The 22,170-nt window shown below is 46.8% G+C and overlaps 1 protein-coding gene across 7 annotated transcripts in view; it reads right to left on the reverse strand.

Moving 5' to 3' along the window:
• ACOT7 (acyl-CoA thioesterase 7) overlaps positions 1-22,170 on the reverse strand; it is a 90,323-nt gene that overhangs the window by 62,381 nt on the left and 5,772 nt on the right. For 5 of the 7 annotated variants that reach the window (XM_039509001.1, XM_039509004.1, XM_039509006.1 and 2 more), the window contains exons 2-3: positions 17,084-17,201; positions 10,930-11,086 (exon numbers count right to left, since the gene is read on the reverse strand). In XM_039509001.1, the coding sequence (XP_039364935.1) occupies positions 10,930-11,086; positions 17,084-17,201 (275 nt within the window). Of the gene's footprint in view, positions 1-10,929; positions 11,087-16,970; positions 17,202-20,802; positions 20,838-22,170 lie in introns of those variants that run through there. The other 2 variants (XM_039509002.1, XM_039509003.1) reach the window with 2 other exon arrangements.

Below are 22,170 nucleotides of genomic sequence, written 5' to 3' on the forward strand. Positions count from 1 at the left end.
AGTAACAAAAGCAAGAAGCCCTGATATAGCAGCTAATTTCTTGGAGATGCACCAAAGAGCCTGGAGAATTGCAAAGAGCTGTCTAAACCATGAATTAAGCCTCCCAAGGCCTAGGGCCTTTCTCCAATTGATTATTTGGTATTCCCCACATAGCTTCATGCCTTCCCTTCCCCATGCTCATTCTATAGGAATACATAGGGACAGCATCACTGAGGTCAGGGCCCACCCCCATGACCAGGGAATGGGCTTGAGGAGACTTCTCTAGTCTAGATGACATGTGCCAGCATCAGAGAAAGAGCTGAACAGCAGCAAAGAACCACCATGTTTTTGCTTGTGGCTTGTAAGCATAGAACATTTGCTACAGCAGACATCTTTGGTGCCTGTCATGTCTGAGCTGCATACTAGTAAGTGACACTGTCATGGCTTAAGAAACTGAGGATCAATAGGCTCCAGTACAACATTAGCACATGCTGTGTTCTGATCCCTGTCAGTCTATTATGCCCCATCGGGTCAGACTGGGGAATTCCAGGACTGTCAGAAATGTGAGCGCCACCTGCTGCATTCAGCAAGAGATGGGCAGGAGGCTATTGCGCCAGCAATACTTGAACCTTCCGTAGCAGCCCTACAGACAGTTAGTGCTTTGTCCTTAAAGGTATACGTGTAGCAGGTTGTTTGAGTGACACCGGCCCTCTGACTGCAATGTTACTGCTAAGTGGCACCTTGACCTGCTAGCACGGTGACCTTTTTAAAAGCAGATTTATTTCTAGCAAATCATTAGCATTTAATTAGCTGAAACAAGCATCCAGTATAACTCACAGGAGAAGGATTTTATCATCAAGTGCTGCAGGGCTCATTAGCGTCTGCTGAAGGTTTATAAGGCTTAGAACGTGCACTGTACATGAAACCACCGTGGAGGTGAAAGATCATGGTTAGTGTTTAGAGCAGGGGTTGGGAATTCATGTGTTTAATGTTTTTAGAAATTGTGCAAAATAAACTCGTGGTTTAATGACTCCTACCTTTGGGGAAGCATCTAAACACAATACATACAGGTACAAGGTTAGCTGGTGGAAGGCTACACAGAGAAGATGTGAAAGCAGACCAGATGAGCTCTTGCATTCTTAAAATAAACACACCAGACAAAGTCATGTTTTCAGAGCCAAATTATCTCTGACATTGAATTTAAAAACTCCAAATATCTTGCCGAAAAACTCCTATATAACAAAACATAGAATTCCTTCTGACGGGATTATTTTATGTCTAAATATTTCCACAAGTCAAACCGTCAGTGACTCCGAGGCCATCAAGCTCAGAGACTAGCATCTATGGCACACACAAACTGTTCAGCGAAGACAGAGCTGTTAGATGAATGAACAGTAATTCACCTCTGGTCTGGGCATTCAATCACATGCACTGGTCTGCTGTCAACACAGCCATTAACAAGCCAGCCAGGGATGGTGACTGATCCTGGGCTGACAGATCTTTAAGTCAGAAATAGGTGAGGCCCCTCTACACTAGTCCTGCTGAAGCTGGCTGGGCCATCTCCTTCCAATATTCCCAGCAGCAAGTTCTGCATGTTATAAAACAGGAGAGTTTGTGGCGTGCCAGGCAAACTGCAGAGGAAAGCACACATCTAGAATCTGTAGCACTGTGGCCTCCTCATGCAGCATGGGACCCTACATTATCTCTTCTTCACGTACAGCAAGCACTGAATTGTAGATGCAGATTCCCAGGTGGGGATCTCAGCCGACACAAGCTCAAGCATCAATCATTTCTATACTAGAGGGTCTCGTCTGTCTGAAATTTGAAGGGGAAAACTCCAATCTTCCAGCATCAGGATGGGTGCTGGGATTTTGGGAAGCACATCTGTAGCAGTGCAGCTAGCCCCCCTGCCACACACGGCTCATTGTTACAAACCGATGAAGTTTAGGCATTTGAAGGTGATGGGGGACACTGGAAGGGAGCTCCAGAGTCAGACACAAAAGAACATGCAATAGGACCTGGCAGCGAAGCAGTGTCTGGGTGGGTGCTCTAAGCACCGACAATCAGACTTCCAGGCACACCTTACTCTCCCTACAAACATGGACTTTCACCATAACTGTTGCTGCTGACTATTCTTTTAATGCCTGCAACCAATAAGCCTGTCCCTGTGGCCTGGAGACTAGTCCAAGTCAGCACTAGGTAACTGCCTCTCTAGTCCCCTGCAAGACACCTCCCTAAACACAAAAAACAGGAGCTTCAACAAGCCCCCCCAGTAAAGAAGAGGGTACCCAGACTTCCCAGGCTCACCTTACAAGCCTCTCTCAAACATCGGCTTGGCTTCCTCCAAACCCTTCTGGGCACTAGGAGCCTTTCCCTGCAGATCCCAGGGCCTGGTTTCACCCACTGAGCAGATCTGCCATGAAAGCAGGCTACCCACACAAGAGCAAAATACGGGTAAAAACTCACTGAGCTTGAATAGATGCTGCCAAATCACATTCATTAGGCCAGGTCCTGCTAGGACTTCATATGAACTTCCTGTCACTAATAGAAATGTTGCATTTAGCTACAATTCTGCATCATTTTTCAACTACAGGCAAGTAATATGGAAAACCTTTCTGCTGCACTTTGACTGAGAGTGGATCTGACAACATGCTTTTGGGAATAAGATTCACTGTTACACCCAACTAAAACCATCCTGACAAAATGGTTACCATGGCAACCACACGAGCCGACCCTTTACATGCCTCTGTGAACAATGTGCACTAAATTATGCAAAACAAGTTCATTACAATTTTTCCCCAATTCTTTAATAAAAATTATCAGAAGAACCGTAATTCCCAAGGAGTATTTTAAGTCTCAAGAGCTGCACTTTCTTCCAGTGCAATTCTCCCCCAGTCACATTCATATACGTTTAATATTTTATATTACTGTTGCGAAGCTGGTTGTGCTCAATATAAAGGCATATGCCCGAACTGACTAGTAAAATAGAAAATCCTGGTATTGTTAGTGCTGCAGGTGAGAGGGAGGGGAGAACTGGGGGAGCAGGTTCTCTTTCTTTGCATGGTATTTATTAGCTGACAATTTGTAGATGAGGAGATTGTTAGGGAGAGGCATGTCTATAGGTTCAAATGAATATTTTCTGCAAAGGAATGGGCATGAATTGCCATTGCCAAGAGCAGCCATGCTGACCTCCAAGCCCCATGTAAATGAAATGCCTACAGGGATAGTCAAGACACTCAGGTTCTTTCGGAAGCTAGATGCAGGTACACATGAAGGTCAGCTGTTCCTATGGCTGAGCTGTAACATTTACCGTGCCAAGTCTCCAAAACATCTCCCAACCCTCTCTTCCACTACGTGGCTTACCACCATTATAACGGTCACCGACAACTAGAGCAATGTGCTCAGTACAGCCTGCTGCACCAGCTCCCCTTCTTAGCCAGGGTTTTCTTTGTGCCAACAGCCAGCATTCAAACCTCTGCTGCCCCTCGTACACGCCACCACGCCGACCTGCTGTTCTTAAAGTTAGTGACGCTCTTGCCATTAAGCTGCTGCTGTTCTTGGGCAGAGCCTGGCTTACTGTTGCTTTTCCCTGCAGGTGCTGCTGAGGTGGTTACCACAATACACACTGAGACTCAATGGTGTCTTGTCATTGCCAGACCTGTTTTCTATAGGTGGTCTCAGTGCTCCTTGAACAGCAGCAGCAGCTTCACAGGCAGGTCAATGCCCAAGACTGCTGCGGTGTGAAGGAATCTTCTGCCCAACTGTGCTTTTAGGTGACTGGTCTCCCGTACTGAAGAACAGTACTTTGAGATGGCATAGCTAGGTCTACTTCTAAAACAAGGGGTTCAAGTAAATCAGGGAGACAGATGGGGCTTTCAAGGCTACTGCTATGGATACTCTAGGCAAATGTCAAAGCAAAACTGTTCCTCATCATGATGCTCTTGTATGAATGAAGCCACTGGAAACAAGGGTAGACTGTAGATCTAACCAAATTTGTTACACAAACTCTGCTTCTGGATGCAAATCTCTGGGACAGCAAGCAGGAAGAGACCTTTACTGCATAAAAGGCAAGTCTCCTATTTTAGGTGTGTGGCCTCCATTATCATTTCTGAATGCCTCAGTCTTTAAAGCATTTATCCACCATCTCTGTGAGGCCTGGAAGTGCCATTATCCCCATTGTACAGATGGGGAACTGAGGCACAGAGAGGCTAAGTTACTTGACCAAGATCACACAGGAAGTCCGTGGTGAAGGGGGGAACTTAAATTGAGTCTCCTGAGTTCCAAGCTAGCACCTAAATCATCCTGGACCTTCTTGCTGCCCAGTCTATTCTTCAAAAACCGCACTTGCTGACTTCCGGGCTACTGAGGCACAAATCACTCCAACTGTCAAGGAAACAAGTGCCATAGGGTTTATTTGTCCAGTACGTACGGTAGCATTTCATCGTTTCAAAGCATCAGGTGAAATAGCCGAAGTTTATTAAGCTGAGTGAGAAGAGTTGCTCTAGTAACTTTAGCCTGAAATTTTACATCACATTCACAGCATGGCAAAATCACTTAAATATCAATACAATCAGTAAAGGTAGGGTTACACAACTGTTCCACATACTGCAAGTCAACAAGCATCCAGACCAGTGGCTCATTTACTGAGTTATTACTATGGACTGTTAGCTTCAGTGTAGATGGCCCCGACACAGCTTTTCCTGGAGTACCATGGCATTAACACCAATGGTAGTGCTGGTGTACATGAGGTATCGGGGGCTGGCAGCTTTCTTCCCTGAACCACTTCATCTAGCCTTGCTATGAGCAGGGTTAAATACACCAATAGGAACAGTAGTGCCTTGTCTATGCTAGCGATCCTATCATAGGGCTGTCCAGTAGCAGTGGAACTAGTGGGAAATTTTCAGAGAAAGCGCGGTGTAGACACGGCCTTAGACTCAATGGAAGGGGAGACCATTCAAGACTATTGAATTAACCTGCACAAATTGTTCCTTAGCAGTAATATCCTGTCATCCCAGAACATCTCTCACATGAGGCTCTTCAGCTACTTAAGATGTATACTAGTTAAGGTCCAGGTGAGCAGTATATGAAAACCCATTGAGGACCTGCTAGCTTAGGCCCTAAATGTAGGTTACATTAATAAAAAGTTTAGTATTTATAAAGAGGTTTCAAAAATTTTCCCTAGAAACGGTCTGATGTTTGGATATAAACATTCTCTTTCAGTGTCTGCACCTCCGAGATGGCAGCGTTGTGACAGAACAGAAAAAACAGTTGCTCACATTCACCTTCTAAGTTTTTACACTCCTCTCAGGCTGGGTAGCGCAGACAAACTGCAGCAGTGCTGATATAAAGTGTAGGTTTTTCAAATGCTTTTCACTCTGCCCAGCCTGCGTCAGTGAACATGTTACTTTGCAATCCATTGAGCAACGGAGCAAGAAACCCCTCTCAACATAAAAGATGGCGAGAGGCTTCTGAATGACTTGCAATATGAAGGCAGCACAAGGCCAGGGAAACTGACTATACAGGTGGGTCCACAATCCCACAGCGTGCCACTACAGGCACAAGGGAAGGGGACAAGCCATGAACTGGATAACAAGATGCTCTAATATGCTGCATCACAGACACAAAAATCCATAGATTAACATTTAATTAGAGAAGGAAAACAACCATTCGTTTCTCTTGATCTCTTTCATTGGAGGGACTGGTAGGTTTACACAGATCTGGGAGGGTCTGACATTAACGAAAGGTGTCAGCTAACAATGTCTGCTCAGATTAGCCTCCCAACCCCCACACAGGCTCAGCCTCAGTGCTACAAGAGGCAACAGGAGACACAGGGTATTATACAAACAAGATTTATTTCATCTAGTTGCTCCCTTTAAGCACTGCAATTAGAATAAAAGAAATTTCTGCTCTGCTCAAGAGTTAGGCCTGGAGGCGATTGTCTGTTACTCAAACAGAACATTGCATCAACTCCCACCAAGCTCAGATGCAACACTACAGTTTGTTCCCCGCAACTGTTCACATTACAAGATTGAGTAGCCATTTGTTTGCCAAAAACAATTGCTTAAAAATGGAAATAATTTGACAACATTTTGATGCAGTTTTTAAGATTAGTCCTTTGCTTCTTTTACAATCAAATGATGTCAAATCTAATCTATTCATTTGTTATCAACCGCTTAGGCTGAACTGCAATTTCCACTAGTTTCCTCATGCAAAACCGGGGATTTAAATATTTTTGCTGTTTAAAGTCACAAGATGATGAAACCTAGGGGCGAAACATTGTTTTTAAAGTCACATTTTGCTGACAAACTGCTGCTTTAAATTGTCAGTCTAAAGTCATTGTACCTAATTGCAAATTTTACTTTACAGGATTTTTTTCCCACCCTGACACAAGTACAACGCACATCTCTGAAAAAATTCACTAGAATAAGTATCCACCTTCTAGAGAAGCGTGGGGGCTGCAACAACTGACGCTAAATCATGGTTCTGGGAAGAGGGGGTGGCTCCGAGAGACAGGGCTGGGGGTGGATTAGTCAGACACCAAACTATGGCAATGAACAAGACGAAAGGAAAGGAAAGTGAGAACAGGAAGACCCTCCCTTCCAAATAGAGTTACGTCATCTAGCCACTGGGGAAGCCCAATGGGGACTGCAACTTTTCCCTTCCCTTAGCCCTAAACTGGGATGAAGGGGTGGTCACCTCCACTGGGCCTCCTGACTAGCACGCGCCCAAATCCACACAGCCCTGCTGCTATTTCAGCTCAGTTATCGACTGTAGTTTGCAAACTGGGCTGTTGTCCATTGCGAACTGTACCGAGATCACCAGCATTCTAACGAGAAGGCCAAGAGGCAGCAAGTTTTCAAGAAAGCTGCAGACAAGCGCTGGTTGTACCTGTGCCCAGCAGGCCAGCCAGGGTGCTCTCTTCACTCCCCTTATTCCCCACCCCCATTCATTCATTCCATTAACAGCCGGGCTCAGACCAACACTGAGGGTTAGAAAGCTAAGAGGTCTAGCCTGAGCCAGCGACACTTCATGTCAGGCCATTCACAATCCCCAATGTACATGCAAGAGTCAGCAGTTTCCCAGGAACATGTGTTCCATGTAAACAAACTGTAGCATTAGACAGAATGCAGGAGCTTCTGCACTGCTGAGCTCCTCCCCGCCCCGCCACCCCCCTTTAGGGCACGTCTTCAGGGTTTCAGCTTTCGGCGGGGGTTCCGGACACTGCACTGTGCAGCACCAGCTGAAGGCGGAGAGTTTCCAAGGTAACGTTAGAACAGATAAGAGCGCCCATCTACTGTCAGCCAGGTGCGGTGAGTGACAAGGCAGGAAGGACATAACGATCAGCCACACAAGCTCTCTGCTGATTTTAACAGTTTTCCCCAGAAGCTTTGAGTGTGAAGGAGTTGGCTGGTATCAGGAGATTCTGACATTTGGGTTTGAAAATTGTTGGGTTTTCCCCTCCTCCTCCTATATTGGAAAGAGACCTGTAGGACTTTACCAGAGCACACTGGAACATTCCAGAGCACACATGTACAAACAGATTAGGATTAATAGAAATCTTGGAGTCAATTATAACAGTCACTTCTCAAAGTGCAAACATGCCAGGTCTGTAGCACTACTGCCGAGAGATTCTGACAAGGAGTGTTGTGCCTATATCAACGCAAACACCAGTTTAAGAGAAACATAAAAAGCTTATGCATACAGCCATCACAACCTCCTGCAGTTGCCATGTGGGAAGATGAAAATGGGTTACCATGGTTACTACTGCCTGGGAAGAGAATATTCAGCTCAAACCAGAGCCAAAGGTTCATCCTGTTAAGCTACAGACACCATCCTGATTAACTAAAGCCTGATGCTGCAGCCGAGTCTGCAGAATTAGTATTTCTTCTAATGGATCAGAACAACCCTGCATGCAAATTTAAATCAACATACAGCGATTGTTCGAGTTCCAAGAGCATTGAGTGCAACACAAAGAGGGGACGTGGTACCTACTCCAAACCTAATGCAGACCAAATATGCTGATGCAGATAGCAGATCAGATGCCAGGGCAACTTAGAGGTGGTGAGAAATCACACAGTGTCATTGACACACAGCATAGATGGCAGTAATTTTTTCTTTTTTCCTGTCCATCCTCCTCTCCTCACTATTAAAATGTAAATCTAAATATTTGCTGCGTATGCTGTCAACACTCAAGAGGTCTAATTAGACGCACAAGTTGAACACTAAGAGCACACCACAATGCGGGGCTGCTTTCTTCAAGGGAACAGTATATTTAAAAAAAAATCATAGCACCACATTTAACTGCAGTCTTCTTTTGTGACTCTGCATTTAAACCATCACTGCACTGAGAAAACATCTGCAACTAGAGCGAAGTGGAATTCTGACAATTTCAACAGCCCAGAAAGTGTGTCTGATGTTCACACACCTGGCTTAGCCTGAACGCGCACTTCCCTAACGGTTACAGAAACACGGATTGCTAGATGCTCTTTATGTACATTTAAATACTTCAAGCAAACTTGACAGGGCTAGAGAGATTCGTAAGGCACAGGTATCACCCCCCACTATGCCCCTACTGCAAGTCAGGCAGGCTTAGAAAGAAACAAAGAAAGCTTCCTTCTCCACCAATGAGGAGAAAATTCTTACTACCAGGAAAAAAAAGCAAGAAACAGATATTCAAAACCCGAGAGATCACTACACCTGAACCAGGCAAGAGGGAGAAGACAAGAAGCACTCCAATCACTTTTACAGCAAAAGAAGGCTTTCTTCAGAGTTCAGGGTTTTGTAAAGCACTGCTCTCCTCCCACCCTGCTCTAGCTTGAAGTCCCAAGCTGACTTCATCAGCCATGTTATTCTTGCCACATGGCCAGCATGTTCTGCAGAGTAACTCACTGAAAAGCCCATCTGTACAACTAGAGACACTAACATTCTCCTTACAGTTGTAAAATCATGTATTCGGTTACTTCACAGCCCACACAACCAAAGAGGCCTGACTTGCATGGCACATCTTTCTTCATAGACGCAGCACTAAGTCTTAACTATCATGCAGAAGTATAATGCTGACATTACAGCAGAACTGCCACCCTGCCTTCTAGAGAGACGGGGGGGGGGGCGAAGTAATAGCTTTTATTGGACAACTTTTGTTGGTGAAAGAGAAGCTTTTGAGCTACCCAGAGCTCTTGTTCAGGTCCCAGGTCTGGCCCTTGTGTCTCTAATATCCTGGGACCTACGTGGTTACAAGACTGCAAACCACCTTGTCTTCTAGGCTTTTATCTAGTTATCTGCTAGCTAGAGTCTTAGATTGCGTCAGTATCACTGGCAACCTAGCTAACAAGAATAGACTCAGGATGACCCTACAGCATGCTGCTACTGTCATGCTACATCCTAGTTCTTCCGTACCACTGAAGATAGGTTGGAGCCTTTCCCAGGAAAACGTGAGCCAGAAAAACTTAATACTGGTTACAGAGCTTTCCCCATGGACTACACTAGCACAAGAACATAGAAGTCATTCTGTCTTGGGGCTAGTCTGCCACTAGCATTGCTCACACAAAATACACCTTTGTTAGCTCAAGTATCTTCATTCTGAAACTTGAGGAGATTGCAGAGGCAATGGGAGAAGTTATCACTGGACAGCGACACTGCTGGAACCATGGATAGTTCCAAGACATTAGCTTGGCTACAAGACTTGGTTAAGGTTCCAGCTATGCTACTGCTTGGCATCATGTTGTAACTAAGTCAGAGGACAACTACGTATTTACCAAACCTCCTGAGGTGTATAGTGTAGGCAGGTCCTTATCAGAACCTTTTACACGTATTTCCACACCCTGTAAGGAGATCACAGAGAGCCAGGGAGAGGAGGAAGGGAAGCCACCAACGGGAATATGGAGCTTGCCACAGACCCCTATTTAAATTGCTTCACAGCCCATACAGATTCCACACTGGCCATAAGTAAAGGAAAAACCTATCACCTAGGGAATAGCTTGGCACCAGTGCCAGACTGCTGGGAGCACTCAAAGGAGGAAGAACTGGGTTTGTGTGATTGCTCCCCTCCTGCAAATATGGACTGAAGCACCCAGGAAAGCCTGACCGGTGAGTTCTGGGAACTGCTCAGGAGGCCTCAGTGCAGAACTCGTAGCGATGACACGAAGGTTACACAGATCCTAGCAAGAGTCTGCCCGGGTGTTGTCCAGAAACGCCGAACAAGTCAAAACTGCCCTTTCACTCTTCGCTGAACTGGCCCAGCCAACTGGAAGCCAGCTCTGTAGTTATCACTGCACAGTTTCCAGGTAGAGGCAAATCAGGAGGCAGCTACTGCACAATGGCCCTCACCTCCGAAAGGGGAGTTCCCCTTTCCCAGAGCGCCCGAGCACAGGCTGCCACAAGCCATCCTGCTAGACTTCTCTAGAGAGCCGATCCTGGTTACAGAAAGTTAACTTAGCTGTTCATTACCGTCCAAGACCTTCCTTACCAGGCCATTCAGCCTTTGCCTATTCGTCTCCAGATTCAGTACCTAGGTTTCCCTTGCTCCAGGAACCCCTCCCCAGGGCGAGCTGCTTGGGACTGGCATTTCACATCTCACCACAGTGTTCCGAGCGCAGCAAGGGAGAGTCCATACCACCTGAAGGGGACTGGTAGATTACTACCAACGACGACAGATTATCAGAGAAGGATGCTGTCAGACAGACGGAAAACCCACACAGCCATCCAGTATTCAGTTGCTGATTGGTAGACAGACAGAAGGAGCTGGGGAGCGCCCTTCGTTTTTAATTGGCTTTGCAAATGTGACTCTGAGGAGAGATTTTTCAATGGTCCCTCAACACAGAGCTGGAAATCAGGCTCCTAGGGCCCCATACGGCAAGAGCAAGACTCCTGCCAATTAATCTACTTTGGGGAAGTTTGTTCATTCCTTGGGAGAGCATGAAGCAAACGGAACATGGCAGCATCAGGAGTTACCTGTGAGGATGTTTTCAGACAGCACATTGACTTGAACTTCCACAGAATGTTTGGAGGTGTAAGTGATTTCCGCACTCACGTGAGCCACTTCGCCAATGCACATGGGTGAGAGGAAGTCTGTACGCTCCACACGGGCCAGCGCAGCCACACAGTGCTCCTACAAAGTGCAGACGAATCATAGTTAGACAGTGTCCAGTGCACCGAACCCAGAGTCATAATAGAAATGTGTACTTTCAACACCAGCTAGACCCAATGGCAGAGTAAGAGCGTGGAATATCTCTGAAAGGCAGAAGCTTGTCACTCAATCTTCACAACACACCGTATTAAGTTAGGACAACAAACTAACTAGGAGCTCTTTACAAAGTCCTGCACCATCCACAGTGCTGCTAAGGGCTCTCTGTGCTTCATCAATGCAGACTGATAACCAGTATTGGAATTTGGAGTGGGGACAAGAGACTCTCTGTTTAACTGAGCCAGACTTCCCACTATGAGAGGCACTCCACCTCAATTCCAGACTTAATCTGATCTCCCATCATCATCTTGGTCCTGGCATATTCCAACTCTTTAGAACACAGCCAAAATAGAAAATCAGTCCTGGTTAAATCTTGGCAAATGATCTCTCAGTCCAGTAGAAATGTTTGATTTAGGTTAATCCTTTCACTCATTAAACACAAACATAAAAATGTTCACTGCCCTGGGACTCTGCCAAACATTTCTTGTTTAGTTAGGGGGATTGTTTTTCTGAGTTTGGGTTTTTGTTTGGTTGTTTTTTAATTCTGGCTCAGAACTAGCTTTGACCTGCGATTTACAGGTGGACTGCATTTGGTGGCTGCTGAATGAAGAGATTAAATAAAATTTGTGGGCTGTGCACGCAACTCAGGTTTTGTTTTACCACTGAGTTAAGAACTAACGGTGGGAACAGGTGCCCAATGTAACGTAAGTGTTGTACATATGTTTGAGAGAGGATGCCTGCATGCTACATGTTTACAGAGAGCTGGAAAGTGTAAATACACTTAAACCCTTATGATTTGCATTGGGGCTAGAAGGGGTTTTACTGATCACAGAACATGGAAACTAAACAAGCCAGGGAAATCAAGGTGCTTAGAGAGACAGAGGAACACAGAAGCCTACCCCCATCAAGCCAGTCAGGGGAACAGAGGAGAGTCATTTTGCTTTACTATTCAGGGTGTTTAAATTGCCACAATTCATACAATAAGCCATTCATCCAGCCTCAGGAGCCTTCCTGGAGTATGCACATGTAGAGAGGAATAGAATTCATTGCTCTGGTTTTGCTCAAAAAGCCTATTCCATGAGCAAAGTGAGGGGCTGCAGTGCCACCTGCTGGCAACTTGGTAAAGGAAAAGGATTTTGTAGAATTGACAATATTTTTATTTGGCCAAACTAAGAAACACCCACTGACTGTGGGTGCTAAAATGGAGACTCATTTTTCAGGGGTGCTGCAAGCCTGCAGCCAACATGGGCCCCAGCTGGAATTGTGGATGCTCAGCACCTCTGGAAGTCAGATCCTAGGTCTCAAAAGGGGTATCCCTAAGGTTAAGGCACCCAAAGTCAGTGGATGCTTTTGAAAGTCTGGATCTTAGAACTGTGAAGCTGAACTATCTCCACCTCCAAGAGCAAGCTCAGTCACCTAGGAGTTACTAGCTAATTCCTATCGCCAACCTCAGAGCCTGTCCTGCCTTGCGGTAAGGAGAGAGAGAATCATAGACTATCAGGGTTGGAAGGGACCTCAGGAGGTCATCTAGTCCAACCCCCTGCTCAAAGCAGGACCAAACCCAACTAAATCATCCAAGACCTTCATTCCTACACACAGCAGTTTTGTCTGCACTTAAATTATCAGTGTCATTTGCATACAGCAACCTGGCTCCAAATGCAGGCCTCCATCCCCCGTGAGAGACACTCATGCTCCACTAGATCCCACCAGAACCTGTGTTAAACACGTTCAGCTACAGGCCAAGCGGCCCCTGTTAGTGCTGTATAACTAGGCTCGGCAGAACCCCCTTTTTTTGGGAGGGGGGCAATTGACAATGATCCCTCACTTTATGCATCCCAGGATCACAGTAGTTCTTTTGGCCACAGCATCACACTGGGAGCTCATGTTCAGCTGATTATCCGCCACAATCCCCAAAACTTCTTCCATCACTGCTTCCCGGGATAGAGTCGCCCACCCTGTCAGTATGGCCTGCATTCTGTGTTTCTAGATGTATACATTTACATTTAGCTGTATTAAAGTGCACAGTTTGTTTGTGCCTGGTTTACCATGCAGTGCAGATTGTTCTGAATCAGTGACCTGTTCTCTTCGTTATTTACCAGTCCCCCAATTTTTGTTTGCAAACTTTCTCAGTGATCTTGCGTTTTCTTCCAAGTCATCGATAAAAACGTTAAATAGTGTAGGGCCAAGAACCAATCCCTGTGGGATCCCACTGGAAACATGCCCATTCAGTGAGGATTCCACATTTACAGTTACATTAACACCTATCCGTGAGCCAATTGTTAATTCATTTAACGTGCGCCCTGTTAACTTTATATCATTGTAGTTTTTAATCAAAATGTCCTGGTACTAAGTCAAATACCTTACAGAAGTTTGTTACATCAACACTATTACCTTTATCTGCCAAACTTATAACTGCATCAGAAAATATATCAAGCTAGTGTGACGTGGTCTATTTTCTATAAGCCTATGTTGATTTTAAATTAATTACATTACCCTTCTTTACATTAGGTTAACTTCCTTCAGTTTAGCTTAATTCACGTTCAGAGTCAATTAAAAGCTAAACGGAATTAGGTTGTTACTCTGCCTATCTTTGTGTTACAATATAATTTCTACAGTTTCCTAGTTACTCTCAAATACAATATAATGTTTTCACCTCTTATCCTTCAATAATCTTTGCCCACCTATAGTGTCTTGTAGCACTGATCACTCCTGTGTATACCAGAGGCCATAAGTCACTTCTATGAAAATAACTAACTACAAGTTTTTAAGAGGCCTATCAATGACTAAGGGAAACACTGTCTGGAATTGCCAGCTAGAGACTTCCTGTGGGTGTTGCTGATTATTTGTCTCTGACTAACTGGAGCAGTCGCATCTTAGCCAGCTAAGGTAATTGAATGACTTCTTAGTTACCTGTGTCAACCCTGCCCCTCTTCCCTCCCGTTTGCTCTAGGCTAAGAGGAGGCAGGGAGCTAGCTCCTTCAGGGCAGGCCCTGCTCTGCCGGTGAATGCAGTCCTTGCAGGAGGGGGCTCTGCTCCTGATTGTGGCCTGTAGAGACTAATGAAGTGTAAACAAGTAAACCTACAAATGATAACAAAATACATTACTACAAACAAGCATCCAGAAACCCTTCTCAGCCCCAGCAAAGCCTCCTTTGGAAACATCTTCCTAGTGTCTCCCCAGCCTTCACTTAGTGCACAGGCCCAGAGCGTGTTAGGCGGGGCAGCAGGAGAAGGTGTTCCTTGCAGCATGTCCCAGTCACCAAATCTTAGCTCTGGCGACTCCAGGCAGAAGGCAGGTTCAGGAACTGCAGAGTCCTTAACCTGGAGCTGTTTGGCTAGATGCCAATGGAGCAGCCTGCCCCATGGGGCTTGATCCTGCAATCTAATCCCTGGGTTCGGATCTCTGCACTGCTGTTGACTTCATGGGGGCTCCAGGTGGGCATGAGTCTACCTGGATGACTCCAGTTATAGGCTCAGAGTCTGACTGCACGCCCCTCTTCTGTTTAAACTTGGGAGCTACGCAGCTCCTAGGCTGCCTCTGAATGGGGCCCCTTTATACAGCAACTTGGTCTGCCCCCCTGCACTTCCAAAATACCGCTCCTCTGGAGGCAACTAGCTTCTATAGGAACACAGCTCCTACATGGCACCTCAAAGCGTGTGTTTCATCTTGGTAGACTTCAAAGTAACTTTCCTCTGGTGAGATGAAGATTTCAGATAAGCTGTTTGACATACAGCCCAGTTCTACAATAAGAAGGTGGAAGAAGAAACTAGAGATGATTAAACTGATCAGTTTGAACTTTGCTGATGAGGGAATGTTGAGTGACTGGCTTTGTTGCTAGCATTTTTCCAATTAGCTATTGGTATATTGAACTTCCATTAACTGGTGACATAATGTCATTTTAATACTCTGTCACTTTCCTCAGAAGTGGCCTCAAGTATTTGAATTTTTTTTGCAGGGGGGGGGGTGTAGTCAGACATAGTGTGTCTGTGGTAAAACTCTGAATATTTTTTTAAGTTGCTGATTTAAGTGAGCCTTTTCCAAACTGGTGCTTTCTAGGATGGTCTGATTCAAACCTGATTGGACTATCTTGTTGGCCACAAGGTCTGCCTTGCACCTGATTTGTCTGAAGGCCTTGGAGGGAGGTGCTGCAAGGGAAGTTTGCAAACTGTAAGAATCAAGGGTAAGGCCAAGAAGCCTTTTTAGTCAACACCTGAGAGGGATTCTGGAATCTGTCTCCAAGAGTGATCGCCTTGCGGAGAGGAAGTCACGACATGGAACAAGCCATGCCAGCCTGTGACCCATCTCTCTCTGCACCCGAAGGACACCCTCTAGCAAGATCCACACCACACGATCCATTGTCTACAGCCAAGCACTGAGGTACAACCGCATCTGCTCCAACCCCTCAGACAGAGACCAACACCTACAAAATCTTCACCAAGCATTCTCAAAACTACAATACCTGCACGAGGAAATAAGGAAACAGATCAACTGAGCCAGACGTGTACCCAGAAGCCTCCTACTGCAAGACAAACCCAAGAAAGAAACCAACAGAACTCCACTGGCCATCACATACAGTCCCCAGGTAAAACCCCTCCAACGCATTATCAGGGATCTACAACCCATCCTGGACAATGATGGGGCAATTGATTATTTTAATTTTTCCAATATAAAAATTTTTACAGTTGCAAAAACTGAAGGGGGTGGGGTCAGAGCAGCGGAATCTCAAGGAGGAGTAGAGAGGTTATTTTACTCCTGTATTCAGCACTTGTCTGACTGCTGCTGGAATCCTTGTCCAGTTCTGGTGCCCGCAATTCAGAAAGGAGGTTGATAAATTGGAGACCGTTTCAGAGAAGAGCCACGAGAATGATTAAAGAATTAGAAAACCTGCCCTTATATTGACAGACTCATGGAGCTCAATCTATTGAACTTAACAGAGACAGTTAGGGGATAACGTGATGTACCTACATAGGGAACAAATATTTAATGATGGGAAAGGTGACAAAGGTACCTTGAAGTCTAAGACAGCCCTTTAAAGACCTCAGAAGAGAGGCCCTTTTGGAATATCAATAGGAAGATCACAGAGAAGCTGCAAATCTTGGAAGGCATCAGTCCAGCCTGGCTTTGGGCCTATCAGTTCTCTGCGAACTAGACACAGAACTTCTGTTTCTGAAGCGGGAAGAGAAGAGGACGAGGCTGAGTGTGAGAGAAGTACGGTGCTTCTCTCTCCAAGAAATCTCAAAGCTTGGGAGGTAACTCACTATTCGAGTGTGCTCCCAGCCACTCGCAAGATTTAGGTCTTCCGAACTATAAGGAACCCAGGGCCATTCATTTTTAAATGAAATGGAAAGAGGAAGGAAATAGCTAGTTTCATCCCTAGCACGCCAATAGAAAGTGCTGCTGACATCTGAAACTTCCCAGTGTTTTCCACTAGATGGCATTTCTAAAGAAAACGACACCAACGAGATACCCGATCAGACACCTGTCTATGTACACAGAGTTAAGGGCCAGGCTCCTCACTCACATTTCTGCCTTGGGACTGATCATGCAAGAAACAGGAGCTAAGGCTGCATGACTAAGTGAAGAGAAGCCGGAAATGCAAAGGTGAAGGTTCCAAGAGCAACACAGCCACAGTAAACATCCTGTACAACATCAGACACATACAAACGCCATCATTTACAGAGAACACCCACGGGAATGGAAAAGGCACACACGCTATGTGATGTGGGACACTAAGGTCGGTTGCTGCAATGATTTTCTCCCATCCTTGCAGTTCTCTTGTGATTTTCAATGAAACATGGACAGACTCACCTGGGTCCCTTCAAAGTTGTGAGGAAACAACATGAGGCTGGGCAGTTTTACATCTGACCCTGTGTCAACAGCTGCAGCGGGAAAGGACATGCTCCGGCCACAACAGTACATACCCCTGACTGGGAATTGCAGTGCCGGGTGCTGATGATGGCACCTGCCTCTTCGATCATTTTCAGGATGGTCCCCCCATGGACGTTCCCTGCGATGTTTGCATCATCCGGACGCATTATCCTGCAATGGATGAGGACAGATGTAATATCTGGAGAGCCAGCCAGAAGAACGTCACAGCACAGCGAATCCCTTCACTTCCCATCCAGCTCCAGCCACAGTGCCTTCCCCAGCAAGAGGAGAAGTGCAGCACGCCAGCCCCTGAAGTGAGCACAATCTAACCTGAGACAATAGGAGTGAAGGCAGCAATTCAGAATGCAGTGGATGGGGCAAGCCAACGAAGCTTCCTGTTAATTTCACTTCCTGCTTCTTTTACAGCTAATTTAGTGCTGGTGAAAGGGGCCAGAGTCCCAAACAGCCCAGCCCTCCTCACCCCAACCCCATTTGTCAGAGGATCTTGAAGGGCTTGACAAAGTAACCTGGCATGCTCATTCCGTGCAATCCCCATTGACAGCAGGGTTAATGAGGCCTAGCCCCATACCCGATGGTGACAGAAGTAAGAGCACCCAGATGGCTTAACTCCCATTCCCCAACTGACCATGCTCCCATCCCAAGAGTCGGGGGGAGTTTGTTTCTGCTTCGACATGATTCCCGACAGACTGTTCAGAGAAAGCAAGATCCCTCAAAAATAGCACAGCTAACTGGACAAGTAGCCTCTGTCAAAGCCGACAGGTCAGGTGCACAGTCGTCAACAGGCCTCCCTGAAAGACCATCTGTCCACACGAGGAGCATGGCCCAAAGACGACAATGGTCAGCAGGAACAGCCACCTCACTCCCACCAAGTGGTGTCAAGAATGGCTTAACTGTGAGCAGAGGGGACCAAAAGCAACAGCAGCACCATGTCCTACCACGACTTGGCCTCACCCGCCATAACAAGGCAAGTGGGTTTTGACACACAAACAGCAGAGCTCAACAAGCTGAGGGGGTCACTGCAGCAGTGGGGAATTCTGAGAACGTGTGTCCTGTAGAAAGTCATCTATAGGTTTCACAATGACGTTTAGAGTCTTTGCAGCACACAAGCAACCCCAACTTAGCAACAAACTTAGCTAGGTGTTTTTTCCATCACACCTTTGAGACAGACCTTACTGGTGGTGAACTATTCATTTCATAAAAGCCACCCAGAATGCCACTACATAACAAGAAAGCCCCACTCCTCCACATCCTCCCAGGAAGGAGAATTCCAGAGAGCTGTCAACAGAATTGCCCCTGTACTCCTGCAATCCAGGGATCACAACTGCTGTACCCAACCCTGCTAAATTTAAAACACTGCAAAGTAAAATCCATGGTAACCATATCTTTTCCCCTCCCTTACCATAACCATGGTTACCAAACCACAATGCCATGTTAGAGACAGTGTGTCAAACACAGTGATGGTCAGGAAGTTACACACACACACACGGCAGATGTGATGAATCAACAATTCAACCTGGTTCCAGGCAGCAAGAGTGTGATGGTCTCTCACCATAAGCCAGAGTGAAGTCAAACGTGGCATCCCCTGCAGAGTTATGGGTAACGGAGCAGCCTCCCCGGCTTCCTGTGCCATCGCTCTCTCCAAACCCCAGCGGAATGCTCACCTTCGTGAGGTCTTAGACTGATCCTCTCACCAATGCTGTCTCTGCACCAGGGGCAGCAGGTCCAGGGGTAGAGGACAATGGGACCCCCACACACACTATGGAAATAGTGTGGGGACTCCGCTCCTGCATAAACTTGTGCATACCGGAGAGGGGCAAAGGTGAGAGCAGGACTCAGAGGGGCTGGAGGAGCTGCCGTAGCACTCAGGAGCGAGCCAGGGAGCAGGACCTGGAGGGGCTGGAGAGAGCCCGGGAGCAGGTAGGAGCCCCTGGGATGATACTCCGCCACTGGGAGCCAGCAGCCTATCAACCACATGCACCCACCAAGTCTCAGTACCTCCCCTGACCCCCTTTCCTATCCCTCTGGCCCCCAATCACAGGGAGCCTCCTCCCTTACTGCTCTGGACTGTCTCACACCTGACCTGTCACCTCTCAGTCTGTTTGAAAGCTCTTCAGAGCAGGGAACCTCTCCCATAGTCTGTTTTAAGGCACTACATCAGGCCATCACCTGCACAGTAGATCAGCTTTTAAAGACCCTGAAAAACCAAAGCTGTACCAAGCACCACTTCAGCATCTCATTCACTGATCAGACTTCTGCATGACGAACAGATGCAAGCGGCGATAGCCAGTTCCAGAGAGCATTATCTAGACATACCATATAAAACAGAACAGTTATTTCTCTTTTTAAGAGCTGCATAGCCAGCAGCTTTATTATTATTATACAAAATGATTTCCAAAAAAAGTTCTGTTAAAAGAAAACTAATCCACTGACTAATTGTGGGTTACTGGGTTGATGGGTTTAGGAGGTAGGGGATTATCCCAAGGCATGGCTGGGGTAGGCCTCAGGTGCAGAAGTCAATTCAAGATGCAGTTACTTCTCTGCAATTTGGGTCATATATACTGGAAAGACAGAGCCTTAGAGGGATGGACCATTGGACCAATCCAATCTGTTGCAACACTTCCTATATTCATAGGAATTAGCATAGCGTAATAACGGAACAAACCACTAGCACAATATCTGCTACTAGAGCAGCTGCTGGTGTGGGGCACTGCTAAGTCAAAGAATTGAAATAAAGTGCAGAAGACTTCCAAACCCACAGCAACTGCATTCTACAATTCCAGCTGGATTTCAGTGCCGACAGTCTCTTATAAAGAGCTGTCCCCTTTGAGGCCGAGAGCAGGATGAATAAAAAAAAAATCAGTTAATTTACTGTCAATTCCAAAAAAAAAAAAAACTCAGGTCAAACCAAGTTCAGATCTTTTGGGAATTTTCAGCACATCAAAAACAATCAATTCTGGGTCGAATGAAACAAGTGACTGATCCGAAACATGTTGTTTCCAGGTACTTTTAAAGGACTAGATTCAGAAAACAGGAGGTGGTGGCGCCTGGCATGTAACCTTTAGTCCAGTGGTTAGGGGACTCCCCTGGGGTGTGGCAGAGCCACGTGCAAAGCACCAGGCTATCATGCCCCTCACTAGCCCAATGACTATTCAAGTATTTTATATGACGCCCCCTCCCCCGCCAGAACGCCCAATAGTCTGGTGCTCAGAGCGCTCACCGGGGGAGAGGGGGATTCAACAAATCCCTGTTGCAGGGGGGAGTCAAACGGGGGGAGTGCCCTATGCCCTGGGCTAAAGGTTGTCAAAAGGGCACCAACACCACCTTGTCCTCTGGCTGGGGCGGGGATGGAAACCAAGTCCCCTAGTGCTCCCTGGGAAATGTGTCAAATTCACCAATACCTCCAGGTCAACCAAAACTGGTTAACAGGGGGGCAAATCTGAGTCTGAAAAAACCTGCCCAGCTCTCGTGAGCACATGGAACGACCCCCTCCCCCACACCCCGCCAGGTATAGATTTATATGCAGCCTGACAGCCTAACCTGCTACAGCCACATGGCCTCGAAACAAGGCTGCTACAGACAACTTCCTCCCTGAGAGACCAGCTATAGCTAGATTAGTCCCGACTGCTTTCACTGTTTCTGTCGTCCCTGCCTAGGAGACTCGCACATCGTAGTTTTCACTCACACTCCCAGTTACCAGGCAGCATTCAGACAAACACACCCCGAACACAAGAGAAGCATAAACGTCCCATACCGGATAAGCTGACAGGCCATCTCGCGTGGAACAGATGGAGCCTTTGAGTGTGTGTGTAACCCCCAGGCTTGGAGTTACACTCATTCATTATTTGCATCACACACCACAGCTGGTGATGTCATTTCTGCTGCTCCAGCTCAGCCACAAATACCAAATTAAGAGCCTAGCGGCTTCCTAGGTTGCTCAATCAAAAATAAGATGGGTCCTTAGCCAATCAGAATGACTAGCTTAAAACTAGCTGTGATGGAAATCCTTATGTTATAAATAATTACAGAAGAGAGTCACTCCCTAAAGCTGCTACCTCCCATAGGAGATCCTGTCCCTACTGGACTCCAAGCAGCTGGCTGCAGGGCTGAGCACCTTGTCTTCCCAGGAAATGCAAACAGGACCTGACAGGAGTTTGCCAGGAGTCCTCCTACCCATTTCCCAGGGCCACCTCCACTTTGCACCTGAAGTTTAGTCAAAAGCCCTGCTACATTTGCCGCTGGGACTGCATTGATGGACGAACAGAAATCATTGCCTGTTTGTGTCCAGTCAGCCAGCTCTGCCCTCAGCCTGCAGATCCAGGGAGAGAGGTGTGAAGGCTGCAGGACTACACAGGTCACATTGGGTCCTCAGCACCAGAGATCCATGTGGAACAGGCTCCCCACATCCATGTGCACAGAGCACTGGCTTCCTCCATTCTAAGAGTTATGCCCCCAGCCCGGGCTATTCCTGCTACAGCAGTGGATACTGCCCCAAGACAGCAACCCATCCCAGTTCTCAACATTAAAGGGGTGCAGGGAGAGGATCGAGGGACTGGATCAACAACGTTAACGTTCTTTAAAGGCTACATAGAGAGCAGAGACTTGTAGAAGGGACCTGGATTCCTCACATCCTCCATTTGGTTTGAAGTCCAAGCATTGCCCTGCCAGAGCAGCCCATCAGCCCAACTAGTCTAGTATTGGCCACTGCCAGGGGCAAGGAACCAGACAGACACACACATGGCAGTTTTACTATTCTGCAAGTTCCTCCCCGGCCTTGTGGTGAGGCACTAAATGACAAGTCTCCACAACAGAATTCACCCCTCTTAGACTGGGCTTGGCCCTGCACGGAGCAAAGCTCCTGCCACTCCCACTGATGATGCCGATGTTCAGCCCCTACAGGATCAGACCCTCGTGAGACAGAGGAGGAGCAATGAAGAAAGAGCAGTTTTCCTTTCCTAGCTTGCAGTCACTCAGCAAGAGGAACAATCTGTTGTGTTCAGCCACTAGTGAGCTTCCTTAAACCAGGAATAGGGAACCTACAGCTCATTTTCATCCAGCCCACGGGCCACACCTGTTCAGCTCACCTGCCGGGGAGTGCTGGCTCGCCCCGCTGGCTCGGCAC

This window comes from Mauremys reevesii, linkage group 21 (assembly GCF_016161935.1).
Source record: "Mauremys reevesii isolate NIE-2019 linkage group 21, ASM1616193v1, whole genome shotgun sequence".
Classification (NCBI taxonomy): domain Eukaryota; kingdom Metazoa; phylum Chordata; order Testudines; family Geoemydidae; genus Mauremys; species Mauremys reevesii.